The sequence below is a fragment of the Macaca nemestrina genome, chromosome 1 (genome assembly GCF_043159975.1).
Source record: "Macaca nemestrina isolate mMacNem1 chromosome 1, mMacNem.hap1, whole genome shotgun sequence".
NCBI classification, from domain to species: Eukaryota; Metazoa; Chordata; class Mammalia; order Primates; family Cercopithecidae; genus Macaca; species Macaca nemestrina.
The window spans coordinates 228,080,217-228,103,849 of record NC_092125.1 but is presented as its reverse complement, the minus strand read 5'-3'; the positions used below and the strand labels follow the sequence as shown (position 1 = coordinate 228,103,849).

The window sequence follows — 23,633 nt, the reverse complement described above, 5'->3', positions numbered from 1 at the left end:
GGGTCTGCTGCTTTGGGACTGCTGAGCTGCAGTCGAGGTGCTGGCCAGGGCTGGGCTCGCCTTGGAAACCTCTGGTAGGAAAGGATCCACCTCCAGGCTCGCTTGTTCGTTTGAAGGACTCCTTTCTTTGGGCTGTTCGGCTGAGGGCTCAGCTTCTCACCAGCTGTTGGCCCGAGGCTGCCCTCAGTTCCTGTCCCACGGGCCTCTCCAACACCGCAGCTTACTTCATCAGAGCCAGGAGGGACAGTCTCTAGCAAGACAGAAGTGGCAGTCTTGCCATTACCTTTGCCATGTTCTGCTGGTTAGAAGCGACTTGCTAGGTCCAGCCCACACTCCAGGGCAGGGGCTGCCCAAGGGCAGGAATCCCAGAAGCAGGGGACATCAGTGGCATCTGACAAGCTGCCTGACTTAGGAGCTCAGTGGCAGCACCAGGAAGCTGCACTGGGCTCGAGTCAGGGCAAGGGACAGTGTCAACAATGACCCTGGGGGACAGCAGTGCACTCAGGAGCTCAGAAAGTACACAGATGCCCCCGGGCGGTCTCTTTTGCACCATGTGAGCAGCAGAACCTATACCTGCGGCTTCAGAACAACAGCTGGGCTGGTGTGGAAGGACCCCCACGACATGTAGGGTGGGAATGTGCAGTGATGGAGTGTGGAAACCCTTCTCACAGTTGTCACCTGCTCTCCAGTCCCTCCTGAGCCCATGGGCCTGCCTGCCTGCTGTCTGTCTACCTGCCTGTCTGTCTGTCTGTCTGTCTGTCTGCTGAGGGGCTCCCCGATACCCTGAACCCAGACAGTCTCCTAGGCCTTTGTGATCCCAGAGTCTCCCGGCCGAACCTGGTTGATCTTTTTTAACCACCACCCTCTTCCCCTCCCTTATTTTGCTTTTCTTCCAGAATTTTCCCACTGTAAAAAATCCAGCAGGTCTGAACAAGTGAGGCTGGCTCCATGTATCCAGAGTCAACGACGGGCTCCCCAGCTCGGCTCTCCCTGCGGCAGACGGGCTCCCCCGGGATGATCTACAGGTGACCTCCCATCCCCTCACTCAGGCCCCCTCCCAGTGTCAGTCCTGCCTCCAGGAGGGGTTCCCAAGGCCACTGTCCTCCCCTCTGGAGGAGGAAGGGCCCAAGCAGGGCCCACAGGCTTCTGCCTTCCACGGGGTTTCGAGGTGCACGCCGGTGAGCGTTTTCTCCAAGAAAGGAGCAGGGGCTTTAAAAACCCAAGTAGGAAAGAAAAAGCAAAACTTTTCCAGGGGGTTTGAGCCAGAGTAGACTCCTTTCTTGTCCCTGACCCTTCCGAAATATCTCGTTTGAGGTTAACAGAGGGCCCGACAGTGAGTGCAGGGCCAACCCCAGCATTCTGTTCCTCCCACTTTATACATCACGGGCCCTGTGGCCCCACCAGTTTCCCCTGAGCGAGGATCACGACCTTGCAGGCCTTTGGGGAACCACGTCTACCGGTTTCCCAACACCTGAGGGAGTGGGGACAACCAAATGTTCCCAGGGCACCCTGACCCCCTCCTTGTGGAACTCACTTCCGCTTGCAGCCCTGGGTGTTTCTGCCTGCACCATAAACAGTGCTGAACGGCAGTGCTGGCTGCGGAGGGCGTTCAGTGAGAGCTGAGCCTCTGGGGACAGAGCACAGAACCCATGAAAGATGAAGGCACAGGCAGTACCCCAGCAGCCCATTGGTCTTGGGCAGCCAGACCTTTCCAGATAATCATTGGGGCCTGAGCCAGAGCCCATGTCTGTGACAGCCACAGGGAAAGGCAGTGTCTGTCCTAAAAAGCCCGGCAGGCACGTGCGGGCTTGCCAGCACGCGGGCTCTCTGCACGCCTGGGTTGGAGAGTTTTGAGCCATTGCCCACAAGCATATTGCAAAGCAAGTCCCGAAGCATGTGCAATCCAAACCAACCCTCACCCGGAGGTTCACCACGGAAAATAGGGCCTGGCGTGGAAGGAGCCCTTGGTGTCCAGAAAACTGGCTCCGGCTCTCTGCCCGTGGCCACCGGGTGGCGCTGCTGCAGAGCATTTGGCACCCGATGTGCATCCTCAGAGACTGCCCTGAGCAGGCGGCTGGTGGGGGGCCCAGGGGCATGAGACATTGGTGGTGCTTTCTGACCTGCACCTGCTGGGGTTGATGCCAACTGTCGACTCTCTCTCTTCTCTCCCTTTCTTCTTTTTCTCTTTCCTCCATTGCTGTCCGAAGTACTCGGTATGGGAGTCCCAAAAGACAGCTCCAGTTTTACAGGTAACGAGTCTTCATTCTCCCTAAAACCCAGTGAGCCGAAGGCCAGGGACTGGGCGGGAGGACTGCACCCTTGCTGAGCAGGGTGTGCTGGTGTTTTCTATGAAGCCAAAGCCCCCTGAGACCCCCAGGCTCTGCATGTCACCCTCTGTGCCTACCCCCACAGGACACCGTGCAATGTCCTGATGGAAAATGTGAAGTCAGGTTAACTGTATGTGTTGATCTGCCAGAAGTTTGCTTTGATTTAAGCAAATGGGCTTTTGATGACTGCCAAGCTCTCAGCCAAATCTACCGTTAAAGCTTCCCTCATCAGGCAGCGCGGGAGACGCCTTCCTGTGGTTGCCAGCTTGTGCTGCTTCCGTTATCAGAGTACAGGACGTGGCGAGCCCATCCGTTCCCCCTTTGCCTGTGGGTTTGAGCTGATCTGGAACTCACAGAGCTCCTCAGGCTCATTGAAGGTTAATGCCTGCTTGGGGGTGTGCAGTACTGATATGACTTGGATTAGTGACATCTTTCTGATGTGTTTCTCTGTTGGTGAATTAAGAAACCGGGCACATTCACCTGGCAAGAGACCATGCCCCAGTGGGACGTGGCATCAAGATGCCAGGCTTAGGGCCCCACAGGGTGCTCTCGGGGAGACCCGTTCCTCCCCCTGGGCTGCTTCTCCCTCACCTGTAACGCAGGGGATGCATGTTCTTGGTGCAGCCTCCAACCCTAGGAAGTAAAATGTCAGGGCTGCCTGGAGCCCGCGGGCAGCAGCCTCCCCATGCCTTGGGACTGTTTGGGGAATCGGCACGCCTTCTGGCAGTAGGTCGTTGGTATACATTGCTGCATCTTGGCAGTCAGGCCAGGAGGTCTCTCTATTTGGACCCGGACACCTGGTGACAGTGCTTTGGGGGTCGTTGTCAATGCACCAGGCAGTGGGCATGGGGATGGCAATGTATTTCCATGTGGCTTTTCTCTCTCTGCCCCCGCCCCGGGCCATCGCCAGCCTTAGCACATCTGACGGGGACCATAGACCTAGATGCTCAGAGTGATCTGTGCCACGCCTTCAGTGCCTCCTGGGAGGTCCTGCTCCTTATGGGGAGCTCTGAAGACATGGCCAACTCTTGGATCCTACTGAAATTTTGGTAGATAAGATTTTGCTTAAAATAGTTAAATCTGAACTCAGGCTTGCAAATGCTTTTCCTGGATGAAATGTTTGTATTATGATGTATGTATGCATGGTGTAACACATCCTAACAAATATACACCGCTCATCCCAGGGGATTTCATCAGTGAAACGAAACGTGTACCTGAACTGCATCCTCAGGGAGCCTGGGGCAGCCTCAGTCCTCGAAGGGAAGGGGTGAGGTCCGATGAGCAGGCAGGAAAATCCCAGGTGCAGACCTGCCAGCTCAAAAGGCCTGCCCACAGGTACAGACCAGCCAGCTCCAAGGGCCTGGCCCCAGGAGGGGCCAAGTAAATTGTCCAGTGTGACCAAGTGAGAGCCTTCCAGCCCACTCATGGCCCTCAAAACCCCACAGCCTCAACATGTTGTCCATCCCCTGGGAACACTGTGCATGAGAACCTTCATTTCCAGGTGGCCTGCCCAGCCCCAAGGGAAGCTCTGAAGCTTACCCTCTAGGCTCTCAGCCCCAATTCCAGTGCCCACAGGCTCTGGCCATCCTACCCCTTGGATATCCAGGGGGTCACTTGGGTGTCTATTGCGGGGGCTCTGGAGATAACCTCTAAGGGCTAGGGTCCTTGTTAACAGGCTGGGGGCCACTCCTAGTAGGGCACCTCATCACTCCAAGCATGCCACTAAACATGGCTGTTGGATGGTTCTTTCAGTTACTTAGGCCTGGCCCTCTCACAGGGCAAAGGCGTTAGAGGCATGTGCCCTGCCCCCATGCAGCTCCCAGGCAAGGAATCGACGTAGGACACTGTGCCAATCAGCTGTCCACCAAATGCTGCATAACAAACAGCTCCAAAACTCAGTGCCACACAGCAATTGGCATCTCTTCCTTGCTCCTGTGTCTGCTGGTTGACCAGGCAGCGCGTCTAAGCTGGCTCGGCTGGGTTTGTCTCCAAGCTGCAAGTTGAATCCCCATGTCCTCCATCTTCCCGTCCTTAACTGGGGCCTATCCCAGGCATGTCCTTCCCATGGCAAAAGTACCAGAGGAAAAGCAGAAACATGCAGGGTCTTTTACGGCCTGTGGTTGGGGTCAGAGCGCTGTCACCTCTGCTCACACGCTTTTGACCAAAGTAAGTCTCATGAACCAGCCCAAAGTCAAGGGGCTGGAAATATATTGCCCCCACCAGTGGGAGGAGCTATAAAGTCACATGGCAAAGGGCATGAGTACAGAGAGGAGTGAAGGATTGGGAGCAATACTTCCATGTACCCCAGGTCTCAAATAGCTCCAGTGATCTCCAGAAGGCAAAGCACGTCCTAGGAGAAGCCCAAAGAGCCTTTGGGGTCCGAGAAAGGAGGGGCCACAGCCGGCCGAGAGCCAGGAAGGCTTTGTGGAGAAGGCAGCAGGGGCTTGGATCTGGACCTTGAAGGCTGGGCAGGATTCACCACAGAGGCGAGAAGCACATTCCAGTCGATACAACAGCCTGAGCTACAGCTCAGAAGTGTGCACAGAGAACAGGAAGCAACAGTTACCCAGCCTGGGCCATCACGGACATGATGGAGAATAAAGAGAGGCAGGCTGTAGAGGTGGATGTTGGTGGCGGGCCTCGAATGCCTAGCAACAGGGCTCGGAGGCACTCAGAGGGCACTGGGGAGCCATCTATGGTGTTTGAGCAGGGCAGGGCTCTAGGAAGGAAGCCTGGTAGCAGGGAGTAAGACAGGGAAGAGAGAGGCTAATGCAAGGAGACCAGACAGTGTCCAGGAAAGGTGCAGGATGGCTGAGCTCCAGGAACTGCATGGAGAGAATGAAGGGGTGCAGGGCCTGAGAAAAGGATGTCAGAAGCCACGTCCACGGGGTTTGACCACTGATGGGCAGGTGCTGAGACAGAGAGGGACAGAGGGGAGCAGTGGATCCAGGGAAGGAGAGGGCCTCATTCAGAGCACGTTAGGCTGCAGCCACCACCCAGTAGTGAGGCACAGGCCCCCCTGACCAGGGCGACATGTGGGGAACTGACAGAGTGGGCTTGGGCCTTTGAGGACAAACCATTTCAATTGCCAAGGCCTTCCCAGGTAGTCACCCGCAGCCAGACACCTCCAGACTCCACGTCCTCTCCCAGCCTCCCACTTCATTTATCTTCCACGCTGTGTCTGGGGCACTGATTTCCTGTCCCCCACCTTCCCCCATGGCAGCTACCACTGTTTGCCCATTTGTTGTGGGGGAGACGGTTCCACCTCCATTCAGAATCCCACATTCACTGGCGCGCTTTCTCAGCTGGAAGATGATGTCACGCTGGGACTTTGCTGGCATCCTGTGACACACAGTGACCCCAAGGGTCATGACCCTGGGGTTGGGGCTCAGCACTTAGCCTCATCCCAGAGCTCAGCCTGGTTTGGCGTGGTCTCAAAGTGTTTCCCAAACCCTGGGTCAGGACACGTGCCGTGGAGAAGGGCTCCTGTGTCTCTGCCTCGAGTGAGTGGCAGTGTGGAGTCCAAATAGCAGGTTCTGGGGCTTTCCTGCCATTTATAGGTACTGGCAGTATCGGATATGCCAATCTGAGGTGCGTCCCCAGAGGAGACGAGGAGCATCTGCATGTGTTGAGCAGAGGCCTCTCCAGACCCCCTTGGCTGTGGGTGGTGGTCCCGTACCACGGGGCCCCTGGCTTCCCTGCTGCAGACACAGTTCAGATTTGAGTGATGTGTGGAAGCCACAGGCTCTGTGTCCCGCACTCAGATACCAAAGAGCAAGGCCTGCCCCTTTCGACCTGTGGGTCCAAGGGTTTGTGTTTCTGGCACGTGGGGATGGTGGAGGCAGCAAGGGTAGGCCTGAGGGACTGGCAGGACCCCCGCCACCTTGGGCTGCACCCCAACCCCACGCACCGGGAGTCAGCCTTGCCAGGTTGCAGCTCGGAACTGCACTTCCCGAGCTTTTAGGGGAAGAGGCACTCGTGAATAATTCAGCCTCTTTCGCTGAGATGAAAACGCCCTAATAGAACTAATGGACTCGCTGCCTCAAAACTCGAACCTGGTGGGACTCATCTCATTCACCAATTGCTTCTGACGTCCTGCAGTGACACTCCCTAATGAAAAAGCCGCCGTGCCAGATCCTTAGAGCGTCTGGTGATCCCTAATAAACTAGACTGTGGCTTTTTTAACGAGCAGACGCCCCCACAAAGGCAGGTGAGTCCTCCCTGCAGCCTCAGGACTGGATGCAGCTGCTACCCTCCTAGGGGGGATGCCGCTCGGGGGCACGCATCCGCGGGAATGAAAACACAGGAGACGGTATTTTGGGGTGGTTTTGTCTGATCTGGAATCAGACCCTCTACATTTTTTCAAAGCAGAAGACCTCAAAAAAGAGCCAACCTGAGGTAAACTTGGAATGACTGTGATGGACGGGGTGGCCGGCGGTGTGTTTCAGCCAGGCAACGCCTCTCGCTTGAGCCTGCTCACAGCCCAGACCTGCCCAAGGCTGACCGTTTTCGCTGTTTTCCCGTCTGCGGGAGACACGGGCGTCTAGCTTGTACCTCGCTGTGTTCACCGTTGATTAAGATTCAGCATTTTCCGGTTTTGCCCAGAGCACTGTCGGGGAGGTTTGGTCTTGTCTGAAATGTCTGTGCAGGAAGCACGTGCCGAGGGAGCTGGGGGCTGCTTGTTTGGGCCTCGGTTTGCTGGTTGTCCTTGAGCGAAAATCATTCTGTGTTTGCACTGATGCAATGCTGTGCGTTGTAGAACCGCACCCCGGAATGGTAGCTGCTCCCCTTCCGTTTCCGCTTTGGAGAACTTTGGCTGGGCTCTCTGCTCTCTGGACGGGTGTCACCATTCAGAAGAGACGCTCAGGATTCCTTCTCAGTCTTATGATGTATGCTTTGTTGGCTTTCAGTAAACAGAACAATTCAGAAATTCCAGGTAGAGGAGTCTGGGGGGAGGTAGTGATTCCTACTGACTTAATGAGGTTAACATCTTCCTTGCATTTTTCCATGTCACGGTGTTAATTCACATGAATTCCCCTGGGCCCCTGACCTACAAGAATAGATTTGCAAAAGGCAAAGATTTGCACAGGAAAGAACCTGTAGGTGCCACGTAATTAGCAGTGGCTATTGAGGAGGGGCTTGTTTTTCTTGGTACCAGGGTGGTGAGGGAGTGTCAGGGCTCAGAGACCCTCACTCTGGAAAGTGGCCGGGATCTGGGATATTTTGAATTAGAAGTCAGGGTCACTGTGCTCTTGAGTGCAGGAGAAGTGGGGACCCTGAGGCAGGAGCCTGACAGCGGGGCTGCTCCCTCTTCCCTGCAGTGTCTTACTGGGGCCCCTTCATCCAAGGACCTAACACTGCTAGAGTCTCCTTCAGCAAAAGCCCGGCATAGAGCCCCAGCGTGAGGGAGTCCAGAGGAGCCAGCCTTTGTCCTCTGTCCCCAGGCACCGCTGGTAACAGGCAGAGCCCCTTTGCCTTCTGCCTACTCCCATCCTTCTTCCCCTGGAGCAGCCCTCCCGGAGTCATGACCCTTCAGGACCACAGGGAGCCCCCACTGTGCAGAAGGATGCAAGTTCTGGCATGGGAGCCCCCTCCCCTACACAAGAGAGGGCGACCTGCAGAGAGCCGCTGGATCTGAGGTAGGAAGCCAGCCCCGCCCCCATCAACAGCTGCCTGGCACTGCTAGGAAATGCCCAGGTATAGCTCTGATTGGCCTTTTGGAGCCTGGGCCTTGGTTACTGTTCTACAAGTATCTGAGCCCCTCCTCTGTGCATGGGGTACTCCCGTGGGCACTGGGCAGGGGGCAGTGGCAGCAGGCAGAAGTGTCCTTGCCCTCCTGGACCCAACCTTCAGGGGAATCCAGCGGCTGTGGACCCCTCATGGCACCAGCCCTGCTCCTCACCCCTCCACCCCATGCCAAAGGCTGCCATTTCTGTGCCCACAAGTTCCCTGGCCCAAGCCCTACCCTGGCACCATGGGGATAAGCTCGCAGCAAGAGGCTCTGGGCTCCCTCCATGCCGCAGGGCCCCCACTTGCAGGCCTGCTCCCAGGGCTGCGAGATGAGCTCTAAGGAAAGATTGCAAGCGGGCCCCCACAGAGCTGCCCTCTCTCCCTTCTCCCACCCACATCCCCACACTCGGCCCTCCACCATCTTGTTGGGAAGGGGGCGATTATTTACATCTGTGTTCTCTCCCATTAAGCATTTTCTAGGGAGATTTGGTGTCTGTGTGGCTCACTCCTCTCACTCAAGCCTATGGTCACAAGTTCCTTCCCGCCCTGCCTGCTGGCCCCTGCTGGTGGATTTTTCTCTCCACGGCATTTATCATAATTGGTGTCTTATCCCACGCCCCCCCAAGAGACTCGCTCCCTGCTGCATCACCAACTCCCACCCAGTTGTCCAAAGCCTCATCTCACGCAGCCCACAGCAGCCTGGTACAACAGGCCTCTGCCCAGCCCACCTCACAGATGTGGAGGCTGAGGCCAGGAGCGGTCAAGGTGCCTGCCTGGGTCACACCATGGGCAGGTGACAAGCAGAGCTGTCCCTGTCCAGAAGCTGGGCACTCAGCCACCCTGTCCTCCCACCCCAGGGCCTTGGCTGCATTTCCAGAGCCAAACCAGACCCGGGTTGCTTTTCATGAGTCATGTCTTGAAAGCTAATGACTATTGATCTCAGCCTGGTCGGGCCAGGCAGGGAACTTGCACGTCTGAGGCTGGTCCTGCCTTTCAGAAAGAGCCCTGCGGCTGCAGCCTGCCCAGCTGGCCTTCCTTCTAAACACAGACCCCAGGAAAGCAAGGGTTGGCCCCCATTTGCCCCACACAGGGCTGGCAGCCGGCCACACGGCCATCTCAGAAGCAGCTGCCTGCCGTGCACATGGAGGGAAGGGAGTGGCCGGCCAGTAGGCAGGGAGGGGAAGCTGGTGCTGCTGTCTGTGGGTGCCAAGGGCCTCATTTCCTAAGATGAACCTCTCCTGGAGTCCAGGCCTCTCTGCCCTCCAGAGCGATTCTCCCAGGAGGCAGAGGGTTTTCCATGCCAGGGCACCTGCCTGCTTCAGCGTCCAGAGGTCCGGCAGCCACCATCCCTCGCAGCGTAGAAATGAGCAGTGGTGAATGCAACTGCTGGCATGGGAACCCCCCAGCAAGAGAGGGCGACCTGCAAAGAGCCCCTGGGCCTGAAGCAGGAAGCCAGTTGTGTCCCCGCCAGCTGCTGTCCCGGCACTGCCGGGAAATGCCCAGGTATAGCCCTGGTTGGCCTTTTGGAGCCTGGGCCTTGGTTTCTGTTCTACAAGTATCTGAGCCTCTCCTCTGTGCACCAGGGGCACTCCTATGGGCACTGAGCAGGCAGCAGTGGCAGGAGGCAGAAGGGTCCCTACCCTCCTGGACCCAACCTTCAGGGGAGTGAATTCAGCACATAGGACAGCTAGAAAGGAATCTGCAAGGTGGATGATGGTGAGCATAATGGAGACAGATCACAGCAAGAAAGAGGCACGTGGCATGGCGTGCGTGGGGCAGAGAGTAGGATGGGAAGCACAGGCCCCCTGGGAGCCATGCCCGTCAGACGGAGGTGCAGGCTGTGAGTGACCAGCACGGCAGGCTCCCTGAGGACAGCTGGCTGCCCGCTTTTGGGGAGGGAGCCATCCAGCCCTGACCAGGGTAGTGGGGCCGAGGCCTGTGTGGACACTGCTACCATCTCCCTGTAGGGGCTCCTCCGGGGCTCCTTGCCGGCTGGTCTCTGTTTCGCTCTTCTCTGAGCCCACCTTCCCCACCTCAATTGCATGTTCATGCAACAGGCATTTGTAGGCTCTGCTCTGAGCTAGGCCTCATGCTGGGCACAACAGGGCAGACATGAATGATGGTCCCTACAAATAAGATACAGACAAATACTTGCAGGGAAACCTCCATGAAAGAGGCAGCTGTGGGGTTCCTGGAGGTGGCCCCCCTCTCTGGGTGCACATATGGGCAGAGCAGTGAAAGGTCAGCAGGCCGGTCACCCATTCTCAAGGACCCTGGTACATGGGGCTCATCACAAACTCCTGCCCCTTGTGGGTCCTTCCTTTGGCCCCTGGAGCTCAGCCCAGGAAAGGCCCAGCCTAGGGCAACTCCAGGACATCTCAGCCCCCTTCAAGGACCATGCTAAAGCCTCTGTAGCTGTCTCAGCTCCCAGGATAGCCCTCCCAGCTCCTTCCCAGGGATAATCGAACTTTTCCTCTCTTGGGGCAGAAGTTGGGGACAGTGCTGGTTCCTTTGCAGTTCCCAGGCCAGGTTCCAGGATCCCCCTGTGCAGCTGACCCAGCTGAAATGGTGACTTCCCCTCTGCACCTTCCCTCTCTGGCAATGACGCAGGGCTGCAGTGCAGTCCACCTGGGCCATGGCCCAGGCTGCAGTCAGGTGGGGTGAGGGTCACTGGACTGGGGACCTCCTTTGTGTTGAGCCTGCCTCCATGTCCTCATGGCCCTGTCACAGACTCTGCAGGGTGAGGACTCAGCCCCGAGGCTGCCCTCACTGGTCCAGTCACTGTTGTGCACGTGAATTAACACCAGTGGTTGAGTTCTGGACACATGCTTTCTCCCTTGGCCTTTTAATTGTCCACCATCTCTCAGGGCTCACTGCACATCAGTCTATGTTGAGACGCCTCATTCCTGACAGCAGCACCAATTCCCACTATGTGGATGGATTGTCACTTAGGCAACCAGTTTCCCTACTGATGGACATTTACATTGCTTTTAGTTTCCAGGAATGTGCGTTCATCGTTTCAGCTGACTATTTAGCAATGGTTCTTCACATAGAATCTTTGAAACTCCCCTGTCCCAACTAAGCCTATTTCCCCAGGCCACTCTCCTCTGCAACCTGCTTAAATGCATTCTGCTTGGTTGTTCTTTTGCAAAAAGCATGAAGCCCAAAGATCTCTGCGGTGCAATGATGCTTTCAACAAGCGGGGAATGTGTTGTATAGATAGCATTTCCCTTTACAAGGCTAGGAGCAAATAGGACCTTCCCGAGTTGGGGCCACCTGGCATGTGGGGGTGAGGTGCCTCCCTGGCATAATTATGGGAGAGTTTACTTCAGCAACAGTTGTGCCCTGCGCTGCTTTCCCAGGGACAGCTTTGCCCTGGGAACCACTTCAAGAGAGCACTGTGATGTGGTACCACAGTCACCACGGAAAATCAACCCTGGTCTTCAGCATTTGGGGGGCTTAGGCTCTGCATGCTCTCTGTGCTCCCGTTTTCATTTGGACACTTGGGGTGCAGCCGTCCTGTCTGGAATGCAGCTTTGCCTGTGCTTGTCTCACAGATGCAGGGGGCAGAAAAGGGCGGCTTAGCCAGAGTTCCTGGCAAGCACTGCTTTGCGGACTGAGAATCTCATGCCAAGAGATGTTTACATCCAGGGGCCGGGTCCCACACCTAGACACCAAGACCTCCTGGTGGCGGCACTAGTTAGAGGATGTTTCACTGCAGCTGCCCCCTGCCCCAGGGCCAGCCATCCAGCCTGGGGCACGCGGGGCATTGGCACACTGTCTAACTCATCACCGTCTGGACAGTGGCGGCTCCCAGGCCAGGCGGCACCATGTTGTCCATGACGTACAGCGAGAGTCTGCGGAGCGTGAGCAGCAGGTGCCACTCTGAGTGGGCCCTGCATCCCGTCCGCCAGACGGACACGCTGGAACTGCAACGGCTGCGGGAGGTGCGGGCAGCTGCCCAGGCCAGGAACATGGAGAGCTTCCTCCGCATGCACGGCCTCTCCCTGGACGGCTGCACCGCCCAGCGCACAGGCATGAAGTATCGGTAAGGGCCGGGCAGGGGGGATTGGGGTGGGAAGTCTGATTTCAGCCACATAAAAATGTATAAAAGGGCCGGGCACGGTGGCTCACACCTGTAATCTCAGCACTTGGGGAGGCGGAGGCGGGTGGATCACCTGAGATCAGGAACTCGAGACCAGCCTGGCCAACCTGGTTAAACACCGCCTACCAAAAATACAAAAATTAGCCAGGCATAGTGGGGCGCGCCTGTAGTCCCAGCTACTCAGGAGACTGAGGCAGGAGAATCGCTTGAACTCAGGAGGCAGAGGTTGCATTGAGCCGAGATCACACCACTGCACTCCATCCTAGGCAACAAGAGCGAGACACCACCTCAACAACAACAAAAATGTATAAAAGAAGAAAATGAGGCCAGGCATGGTGGCTCATGCCTGTAATCCCAGCACTTTGGGAGGCTGAGGTGGTTGGATTGCTTGAGCCTAGAAGTCCAAGACCAGCCTAGGCAACATGGCAAAACCCCATCTCTACCCCAAAATACAAAGAAATTAGCTAGGCATGGTGCCATGCACCTGTAGTCCCAGCTACTTGGGAGGCTGAGGTGGCAGGATTACCTGAGCCCAAAGAGTTTGAGGGTGCAGTGAGCTGTGATCACACCACTGCACTCCAGCCTGAGCAACAACGTAAAAAGTGAGACGCTGTCTCAAAAAAAGAAAAAGAAAGTGAAAGTGCCATAGTCCTCTCCTATCAAAAGAAAAGTCCTATTAAGAGTTTGGGGCCAGGCGCAGTGGCTCACACCTGCAATCCCAGCACTTTGGGAGGCCAAGGCAGGCGGGTCACTTGAGGTCAGGAGCTCAAAACCAGCCTGGCCAACATGGTGAAACCCCATCTGTACTAAAAATACAAAAATGAGCTGGGCGTGGTGGTGCGCACCTGTAGTCCCAGCTACTGGGGAGGCTGAAGCAGGAGGATCACTTGAACCTGGGAGGTGAAGGTTGCAGTGAGCCGAGATCACACCACTGCACTCCCAGCCTGGGTGACAGAGTGAGACCCCGTCACGCAAAAAAAAAAAAAGTTTGGTAAATTCTCCATGGGATAAAAATGTGTGGGGGTGTTTCTCCATGGGGGAAAAATGTGTTTCTGGGTGTTGGAGCCCCCTGCTGTAAATGATAGGCACGTAGGTCTGAATTCAGTTGGAACCTCCACAGGACTTTCTTTTCAGTGCGCTTGTCTCTGAATTCAGCACCTCGGACAGCGCTCTGCCAGCCGCCGTTCTCTGGCTGGTGTAAATCCGTGTCAGTTGCAAATTGACAGCTCTATCTTCTGTGCCTCTCAGGAACATGCCCTTGTGAGAGCCAGTCAGCCAAAGGGGACCCTCCCCACCCAGGCCTTGTAGAGTTGCCAGTTAAATTTGAATTTCAGATAAACAGCGAGTAACTTTTTAGCATAAATATGTTCCATGCAATATTTGGGACATAACTTATACTAAAAATCTCCTCATTGTTTATCTGAACTTCAAATTTAACTGGGCGTCCTGTGTTTTATCTGGCAACACTCAATCTCTGGCTTCCATCTGAGACAGACCCCAGGGATCATCTGCGTGCTCTCTGCAGAGTGGAGTGCAGGCCGGGACTGCTCCTTTAACGTTTTCTCCTGTGGACAGAGTGTTTAGTCACACCATGAGCAGGTGACAGCCAGAGCGGCTGGTTGTCATTGTTTGAATATGTGGTTGTAATTTGAAGAAACGAAACACTTCTGCTGTGAGTCCATTAGATGGCAGAGTTTTTCAGGCTTTGTATCCTAAATCCAGCTGTAAAGGAAGGACAAAGGGTCTGCTAGTTCGGCCACAGCTGACCTCCTCGTTCTGCTGGAAATTTCTCAAGAAGGAGACGCTGTGCATTCATGACGAGCTAGTCATTGATTCCTTTTGTTTATTCAGTAAATGTTTATTGAGAGTCTGCTTGGCACCAGGCGCTGGGCCAGATCCTGGAGCTGCTGCATGAACAAGATTAACCAGGTCCCCACCCTCACTGCAGCCATGGCCTGGGGGGTGTGGGGGGCAGAGAAGCAGCGAGCTCACATGGAGACAAGTTCCAACAGTGGCCACTGGCCAAGGCAGCACTGCAGGACAATGCAATAAAGAGAAACCAGGGAGGCCAAGGGGGAACCCTCTGAGAGAGGAATCATCTAAAGATGTGGAGAACATTCCAGCCCAAGAGGAGAGGGGTCTGGAATGGATGCCTGTCTCAGTTGGAGGAGTGAAGAGAAGGCCCAGGCGGCTAGGCTGGAGGGAGGAAGGTGGAGGACACAAGACGATGACACAGGAGGGGCCAGACCCTATCCTCCAAACTCAGGGGAAACCTCAGCTCCCTCCGATGTGGACAGGATTTGTGATGGAGGAGAGTTTAGTGGGTTAAATCAAGACCCCTAAAATTCACATTCATCCTAAACCTCAGAATATGACATTAGGCTGGGTGTGGTGGCTCATGCCTGTAATCTCAGCACTTTGAGAAGCAGCCTGGATAACATGGCGAAACCCCATCTCTAAAAACAATCAAAAAATTAGCCAGCCATGGTGAGACGTGCCTGTGGTCCCAGCTAACAGGTGGCTAAGGCAGGAGGATCACTTGAGCCCAGGACTTCAGTGCTGCAGTGAGCCCTGTTTGTGCCACTGCACTCCAACCTGGGCAACAGAGTGAGACCCTGTCTTTAAAAAAGAAGAAGAAGAATGTGACATTATTTGGAAATAGGGTCATTGCAGATATAATTAGTTAAGATGGGGCAATGGGGCCATCGAGAATAGAATGGACCCTAATTCCTATGACTGGTGTCCTTATAAGAAGGCCATGTGGTGATAGAGAGAGGAGCAATGGGCCCACAACCCAAGGAACTCCGAGGAGTCTCGGTGTTACCAGTGGAGGGTGTCCATCTTGAACAAAGAATTGGACAAAACGCACATACAAAGCAAGGAAAGAAAGAAGCAACAAAAGCAGCCAGGTGTGGTGGCTCACGCCTGTAATCCCAACAGTTTGGGAGGCCAATGCGGGTGGATTACATGAGGCCAGGAGTTCAAGAGCAGCCTGGGCAATATGGCAAAACCCCATCTCTACTAAAAATACAAAAATTAACCAGTTGTGGTAGCTCACACCTGTAGTCCCAACTATTCGGGAGGCTGAGGAAGGAGAATCACTTGAACCTGGGAGGTGGAGGTTGCAGTGAGCCGAGATCAAACAAAAGTACACTCCACACAATGAGAGTGGGCAAGTGGCTCAAGAACCTGGATACAGAATTTTCTGATGTTTAAATACCTTCTAGAGGTTTCCCATTGGTCACTTGGTGTACACCCTATGTAAATGAAGTAGTGGCCTGTGATCATTCTGATTGGTTGCAGAAAGTGACCAATCAGAAGCTGAAGTGAGGTTACAAAGTTATACTTCTATGCAAATGAAGACTTGGCCCATGACCAGCCTGATTGGTTGCAGGAGGGGACCAATCAGAAGCATCTTCCGTTTTTCATCTGCCACGCAGAAAAGGGGGCACCATGCAAAGAGAGTAGCCTCTGGTTCTTTTGTTACTTGGGCGTGGAAAGTTGGAGTTTTCCTTTTGACTTAGTTCTAGAAAGTCAGTGGGAATTGGCCTTCAGTTCCCTGCCTCCAGACCCTGGTCTCCTGCCCCACCAGGAGCCACCAGACGCTGGAAGGGGCAGGAAAGGACACCTCACTAGGGCATTTGGAGGGAGCCCTGCCCACACCTGGACTTCAGACTCTGGAAGTGGGAGAGAAGACATTTCTGTTGTTCTAAGTCCTCTAATTTGGGTTTCTTTGTAATGGCAGCTGCAAGGAACTAGCACAGGTGAGGAGGACATGTCTTTTATTTGCCTGAAGCCCCAAGGAAAATGTCTGAGCAGCCTCGGAGACACTGCAGGACCCACTGTGGGGCTGAAATGCCCTTGGGGATCTCCCTTCTCAGGGAGTGGAGGAGATGAGAAAGCAAAGGACCCCCCTTTTTTTTTTTTGAGTTTGGGTTTCACTGTATCGCCCAGGCTGCAGTGCAGTGGCACAGTCTTGGCTCACTGCAACCTCTGACTCCCAGGTTCAAGCGATTCTCCTGTCTCAGCCTCCCGAGTAGCTGGGACTACAGGGATGCACCACCACCCATGACTAATTTTTGTATTTTTAGTAGAGGCAGAGTTTTGTCATGTTGACCACGCTGGTCTCAAACTCCTGACCTCAGGTGATCCGCCCACCTTGGCCTCCCAAAGTGCTCAGATGACAGGCATGAGCCACCTCACCCCCCCGACAAAGTCCCTTTAGCAGTTGATGGGCCAAAGGTTGTTACACCCAGGTCGGGGTGAAGAAAGGCGGGGAGAGTGGTGGCCTCACTCTATCTGGTGAATTTCATTTTGCTGCACCCAGGTTGGTAGGGGGTGGGTGGGGTGCTCCGTGACTCAGACCACCAGTTATTAAAGATCCCAGATAAATTTATTCCACGGTGACCTCTTCTCCGTCAGCAACTGGGCTGGGTCTCCATTAAACTTGGTCTTAAATATGAGTATAGAAAAGATGATACCTGGGGATAGGCACTGCTCGGTGCCACAAGGAACCAGCTGTTCCCCTGGCCTGGGCATTTCATCAGCTGAACTGAGCTCCAGCTGGTGGAAGTGGCCAGCAGCATTCCTGTTGCACTTCCCCATTTTTTTTGAGACAGAGTCTTGCTCTGTCGCCCAGGCTGGAGTGCAGTGGTGCGATCTCGGCTCACTGCAACCTCTGCCTCCCGGGTTCAAGCAGTTATCCTGCCTCAGCCTCCCGAGTAGCTGGGACTGCAGATGCGAGCCACCATGCATGGCTATTTTTTGTATTTGTAGTAGAAACAGGGGTTTCACCATATTGGCCAGGCTGGTCTCAAGCTCCTGACCTCAAGTGATCCACCTTCCTCCGCCTCCCAAAGTGCTGGGATTACAGGCATGAGCCACCACGCCCAGCCTACACTTCCCCATTCTTTAAGCTGTCCTCAATTCTTGCTGTTAAAAAGAATTTTAAGATGAATTTTTAAATCCACACAGCCCCTGTGTAAGCGTGAGGGAGCAGGGTGAGGGCAGCTGGCTTAGCACCCATTTCCCCTCCTCTGTGGATGGTAGGGTTCAGAGATGTGGCCTCAGAATGGCAGATCAGAAGCTGTGACCAGACCCACGTTGTACTGGCCAGACACCAGCCCTCAGTTCAGCTGTGTTTTCCTCTGCTCCCCATGGTGCTGGGAGTGAACCCAAACTCCCACAAGGCTCTCCGGGACCCTAGCCTGCCTCCTTGGTTTCAACTCGGACCCCTCTCCCTCCTGCTCAGGAGGCTCCGGACACCGCCCCTTGTTTCTGTATCCCCAAAGGGGAACTCATTCCATCCGCAGTGTCCTCACACTTTCTGTTCCCTCTTCTTGGAGGGTGCCTCCCCAGACGTGGCCTAGTTCCTTCCCATTGTCACATCTAAGCTTGGTCCCCAAAGAGACTGTCCCAAGCACCCACTCTAAACAAGCACCTATGAAGTCACTCAGAAGTCCCTCTCCTGAGTGTCTTCCTCACCCCTCGTCCATCTCGATTGCCTTGCTCTTTGCCCGTCTGCACTGCTTTGAGATCAGAGCTTTGTCTGTCCCTGGCACCCAGAATACCCCCAGCCTCTGTGAGTTTAGGTCGGAAGGCGCTATGTGGTCTTGGTCTTAATCCACTTTCCAAAGCACATGTCTCGTTCTGGCTGTGTCCTTGATGGTGGGAAGACAGGACTGACTGGAAGCTGGTCTGAGGCTCTCTCGGTAGTCCAGATGTGGATGGCAGGGAGCCTCTGCAGTCCTTGGGCACTGACCCTTGGTCATGAGCTCCTGGCAGGGCAGGAGTCCTGATTTCCTGTGCTTTCTGACTCTAGATCCCAGGCTCTTACCACAAGCTTAGGTTCACCAGGAAGTACTTGGTTGGTTGCCAAGTTCATTGAGCAGACTGTAGTTGCTCAGTTAACCATAGGCCGTCACTTCCAGCTGGGCCAGCCAGGGAAGGCTTACTGGAAAAGCTGGGAATCCAGGTGTGTCTTAAAGGACAGACGGGAAGGAGGGCACAGAGGGCAGGAGGAGGGACAGGAGAAAAACAGCAGAGGCCAGAGGGAGATGGCAGGTTAACCTGTCTACAAGGCCAAGTGCATCCTGAGAAAGAGGGGTCCCCAAGAGACAGAGTCCATCTTGGGAAAGATCCTGTTTTCCTTTCCTGGGGCTGCTGTAACAAGCTGGGTGGTTTACAACAGCAGAAACCTTTTCTTTCCCAGTTCTGGGAGGTGGAAATCCAACACCCAGGTGCAGCAGGGCTACACGTCCTCCAGAGGCCCCAGCGAGGGTCCTTTTTGCCTCCCCCAGTTTCTGGTGATGCCAGCAGTCCTGGGCATTCCTCAGCTTGTGGCCACATCGCTCCAATCTCTGCTTCTGCCCGCCCATGGCCATTTTCCTTTTGTGGGCCTCTGTCTCCAAATCTCTCTCTCCTTATGAGAACACCAGTCATGGCCAGGTACAGTGGCTCATACTTGTAATCCCAGCACCTTGGGAGGCTGAGGTGAGTGGATAACTTGAGTCCAGGGGTTCAAGACAAGCCAGGGCAATGTGGCAAAACTCCATCTCTACAAAAATTGACCAGGCATGGTGGTGAGTGGCTGTGATCCCAGCTACTCACGAGGCTGAAGTGAGGATCACTGAGCCCAGGAGGCAGAGTCTGCAGTGAGCCAAGATCGCACCACTGGCACTCCAGCCTGGGCAACAGAACAAGACCCTGCCTCAAAAACAAAAAGCAAAAAACAAAAACCGAGTCATTGGATTAAAGGCCGACCCTAATCCAGGACCATCCCAACTTGTTTACATTTGCAAAGACCTTGTTTCCAAATAAGGTCACACTCACAGGTATCAGGAATTAGGATCTCAACTGTCTTTTGGGGACACATTTCAACCTGCCACAGGCCCCAAGGATTGACTCAACACCTTGAGCCTGCGGGGACATCCCTGAGTGTCCTGGGAGGAACCCAGGCTCCCACCAGCTACCTGTGTGACCTCAGACAAGTCCCCTGGCCTCTCCATGACTCGGTTTCCTTACCTGGAAAGTGGAGACCAGGGTCACTACATCAGAATTGTCCTGAGGACTAAATAAGCTCCAGTGACATAACTCAAAGCTCCAGGCTTGGCCCCTTGTGGGAGAGAAATGCAGGCCCTTCCGGTCCCTGGGAAAAGGACCTTCCCACCCAGCAGTAGCTGTCCAGTCTAGACTGGCCCATCCTGTCTATCTGTCTTGGGGTCTCATTCGAGCACCTAGTCGCACTTAGAGATGCAGTTCAGTGCCACGCAGACAAGGGGCAGAGGCATCAGGAAGGGAAGGATGGAGGGAGGCGAGCAGCCAGTCATTCTGGAAGAGCTGCCGGGCCAGACGCAGGGGCTGGGAGAAAGCCAGCTGGCAGGCCCAGTGCCCTCCGTGAGGGCCTGCCCAGGACCGTGGCAGCAGCTGTGTGGGGTCTGTGTCAGGGCAGGGAGGGTTTCTGCTGGCAGCGGGCACCACATTGGAGACTTGGTGGTCATGGTCACCCCAGGCCTGGAAACAGCATCCGTCTGCAGCCCCAGCCTCTCCTTCCCAGCTTCCCTAAAGGGACAGAACAGCCCTTCCCTCCCCGACAGGGCTGCTGAAGGCGAGGTGGGAGGAAAGGCAGAGAACCAAACTCCTGCACTGAGCGGTTGTCTTGTCACCGATTGTTGATGTGCTGGGTGTTTCTGGAGCTGGCCTGGCAGCAGGAGTCATGGGCCGTACCTGTTTTTCCTGTTTTTTGCTGTTTTTTGTTTTGAGACGGGGACTTGCTGTGTCGCCCAGGCTGGAGTGCAGTGGTACAATCATAGCGCACTGCAGCCTCAACCTCCCGGGCTCCAGTAATCCTCCAGCCTCAGCCTCCCTAGTAGCTGGGACCACAGGCACACACCACCACACCCAGCTAATTTTTGTATTTTTTGTAGAGATGAGTCTCACTAGGTTCCCCAGGCTAACCGGGAATACCTTGGCTCAAGCGATCTACCCGCCTTGGCCCCCCAAAGTGCTGAGATTATAGGCGTGAGCCACTGTGCCCAGCTATACCTGTTACAGTGCAGATCCCCAGGCCCCTTCCTGGAGGTTTGGGGCATCTGTCCCTAGAGGCTCTTCGGTGGTCATTGTTGCTGGTCTTGTTACATCTCAAAGGGTGCTTCAGAGGACGGAAGGAGGAAGGGAAGGAGAGGTGCTCGCTCGGGGCCGGACAGTTGCATGGGAAACAGCAGCAGCTCTGAGCAGAGCCAGCCGACTCACAGCCGCGGGCCGCTTTCCCATTTCTGGGCTCCTAGAGTTGGAAGTGAGTGTGGGGCCATGAGGTCCTGGTGAGCAAGAGGAAGGCGGAGGAACTGGCTTTGAAGACCATGTAAAGCTGGTTCCTGGGAAACACACACGGCCTGCAGGAGGCCTTGTCCTAGTGTCACCTGCAGCTTCAAGGTGTGACCCCAGCACAGTCCACTCAGCCCAACCACAGAATGGGCCCTGCCAGGGGGATGTACACTTTGGGCAAGGCTCGCATGTCCCGTTGGCGGTCCTGTGGCTTCTTCCTTCCCTCGGCCTCTCACTGTCTCTCCGTGTCAAGTCCCCCACCATCTGACGCGCCCTTTGACAAGGCCAGTGGGTCACCCTACTCCAGACACAGAACCTGCTGCTGCCTCACAGGCTCCTGCCATCTGCCCTCCTGCCCCTGCTCTCAGGAGAAGGACACTCCTGGAATTCCGCATGGAGCCCACCTTCTCCCTGGAGCCCTCCCATACTCCCTGGCACCACTGACCCACTCTCCTGCTGGCCGACTTGGCCTTGAACACGGTGGCTCAGGCCTTTCCCAGGGACCCTTGCTTCGTGCCCCAGCTGAAGGAAGCCAAACTCACAGCACTTAGCCCCTATGGAGTCTTCAGCTCTTACTCAACTGGTGGACTTCTCCTCCAGGAATGCCACCGGCCCTGCCTCCCTTTGTTCTTAGAAACTGCTCCTTTGGGGCAACCCCTTAACTGTTCAGCATCCTCTGCCCTTCCTTGGGCAAGAAGCCACCTTTGGATGTAAATCACACTCCGTTTAGCATGGACAAGGCGGTCTCTGCAGGATACAGAACCTCAGCCTCATTCTTGGAGGAGATGCTGGAGGCTATGCTTTTAAAAGCCATATCAGACCAGGCAGGGTGGCTCACGCCTGCAATCCCAGCACTTTGGGAGGCCGAGGCAGGTGGATCAAAAGGTCAAGAGATCAAGACCATCCTGGCCAACATGGTGAAACCCCGTCTCTACTAAAAATACAAAAATTAACTGGACATGTGGCATGTGCCTGTAATCTCAGCTACTCAGAAGGCTGAACAGGAGAATTGCTTGAACCCAGGAGGTGGAGATTGCAGTGAGCCAAGGTCGCGCCACTGCACTCCAGCCTGGTGACAGAGCGAGACTCCACCTCAAAAAAAAAAATGCTGCATCTAAAACCTTCTCAAGGCCTTGAGCCCTCCACAGGCCTCATTCTGTGCATAGGAGCGTGTCTGCCCCCTTCCACTGTGAGCCTGTTGCCATTGTGGGGGAGGAGCTGGCCGGCCCCAGCTTTGTGGGGGAGGAGCTGGCCGGCCCCAGCTTTCCGGCCTCTCCAGGCCCAAGGGGGACGAGTGGGCCCCAGACACTGAGCCGGAAGCCTCCACTGCAGGGATGCTGTCTGTGGTGCACTCCAGAGACACAGAGCAGAGCTTTTAATTGGGGGTGGTAGGCCGGGCGCGGTGGCTCAAGCCTGTAATCCCAGCACTTTGGGAGGCCGAGACGGGCGGATCACTAGGTCAGGAGATCGAGACCATCCTGGCTAACGTGGTGAAACCCCGTCTCTACTAAAAAATACAAAAAACTAGCCGGGCGAGGTGGCGGGCGCCTGTGGTCCCAGCTACTCGGGAGGCTGAGACAGGAGAATGGCGGGAACCCGGGAGGCGGAGCTTGCAGTGAGCTGAGATCCGGCCACTGCACTCCAGCCTGGGCGACAGAGCGAGACTCCGTCTCAAAAAAAAAAAAAAAAAAAAAATTGGGGGTGGTTACCCTCCGATGAATCACAGCAAGAGCTAGCTGCTTCATCTTATCAACAGCAGGTACCGAAGAGACAAAAGAAGAATCAGAACTCAGTTGTAGGTTGAAGTCAACCAGCCACACTCCATGCCTCTGACCGAAGCCTGCCAGCACGGGGCCGGGCAGTGGCTCATGCCTGTAATCCCAGCACTTTGGGAGGCCGCTCAGGACACTGAAGACAGCCTCACCAGAGAGAAGGTTCTCCCTCTGATGCACAGAACCCCAGGGTGCTAGCCTCGTCCTCAGCTTGGCTTTCTGGGGCCTGTGCTTTGGAAGGAAGATTGTGGAAGGTCCGGATTTCCCACTTGGACAAGAAGGATCCTGCGTTAGTCAGGGTTCTTTAAAGGGACAGAATTAATAGGATAGATGAATATATGAAGGGGAGTTTATTAGAAGAATTGACTCACACAGTCACAAGGTGAAGCCCCACAATAGGCCATCTGCAAAATGAGGAGCCGTGAAGCCAGTCCAAGTCCTAAAACATCAAAAGTAGGGAGGCCAACAGTGCAGCCTTCAGTCTGTGGCTGAAGGCCTGAGGGCCACTGGCAAATCACTAGTGTAAGATCAAGAGTCCAAAAGCTGAAGAACTTGGAGTCTGATGTTCAAGGGCAGGAAACATCCAGCACGGGAGAAAACTCAGCCAATCTAGTCCTTCGACGTTCCTCAGCCTGCTTTATTCTAGCTGCACTGGCGGCTGATTAGGTGGTGCCCACCGAGATTGAGAGTGGGTCTGCTTCTCCCAGTCCACCCTCACAGACACACCCGGGAATAGTACTTTGCATCCTTCAATCCAATCAAGTTGACACTCAGTATTAACCATCATAGATCCCATCTCCTGCTCCGTTCTCAGAGTCCCGGGTTTGGGACAGCAGGTGCATGCTGCACACAGCGGGACCTAAGGAAAGGCATTCTGTGGGAATATGAAGAGACTGACATACTTGGGGCCACACAGGTGATGCACCTGGAGCCACAGCAGGTGCCCCTCCACCCAGCCACGCCAGCTGTGCCCAGTGCAACATGCCAAACACTGCGCACAGCCTCCTGCCATCTGAAACTGGCCGCAGCATGTCAAGCCCACCTGTTTATGACGTGAACTCACAGGTAGATACAATTTCCATGCTGAGGCGCCCCTCTCAGTCCCTTTGCCTTCACTGGAGTTTGTGGGGGGCCCTGGAGATTGAGCCTGACAAAGCCCACTCCAGAAGCAGTTCATGTTGGGGGCTGGGGCCTGGCAGCCGGTCCCCAGGAGCCACCCCAGCAGGTGCTCAGGTGTGTACAAGTCCTCATCGAGATGCAGGAAGCACCTCCTCTGACCCCTATGCCCCATTCCCGGAGGATCCTCTTTAGAACCCTGACACTCACTCCCACTGTGCCAGTGCTGTGGGACGATGGGATGAGTATCTGAACTCAGAG

General features: G+C 55.2%; 1 protein-coding gene across 9 annotated transcripts in view; it reads left to right on the top strand.

Annotated features, from left to right (window-relative positions):
• Positions 1 to 23,633, top strand: part of LOC105479780 (potassium voltage-gated channel subfamily A regulatory beta subunit 2) — a 109,729-nt gene that overhangs the window by 45,981 nt on the left and 40,115 nt on the right. For 5 of the 9 annotated variants that reach the window (XM_011738090.3, XM_011738064.3, XM_011738100.2 and 2 more), the window contains exons 2-3: positions 897 to 1,025; positions 2,208 to 2,249. In XM_011738090.3, the coding sequence (XP_011736392.1) occupies positions 949 to 1,025; positions 2,208 to 2,249 (119 nt within the window). In that variant the 5' untranslated portion in view covers positions 897 to 948. Of the gene's footprint in view, positions 1 to 896; positions 1,026 to 2,207; positions 2,250 to 11,872; positions 12,106 to 23,633 lie in introns of those variants that run through there. The other 4 variants (XM_011738106.3, XM_011738075.3, XM_011738113.2 and 1 more) reach the window with 2 other exon arrangements.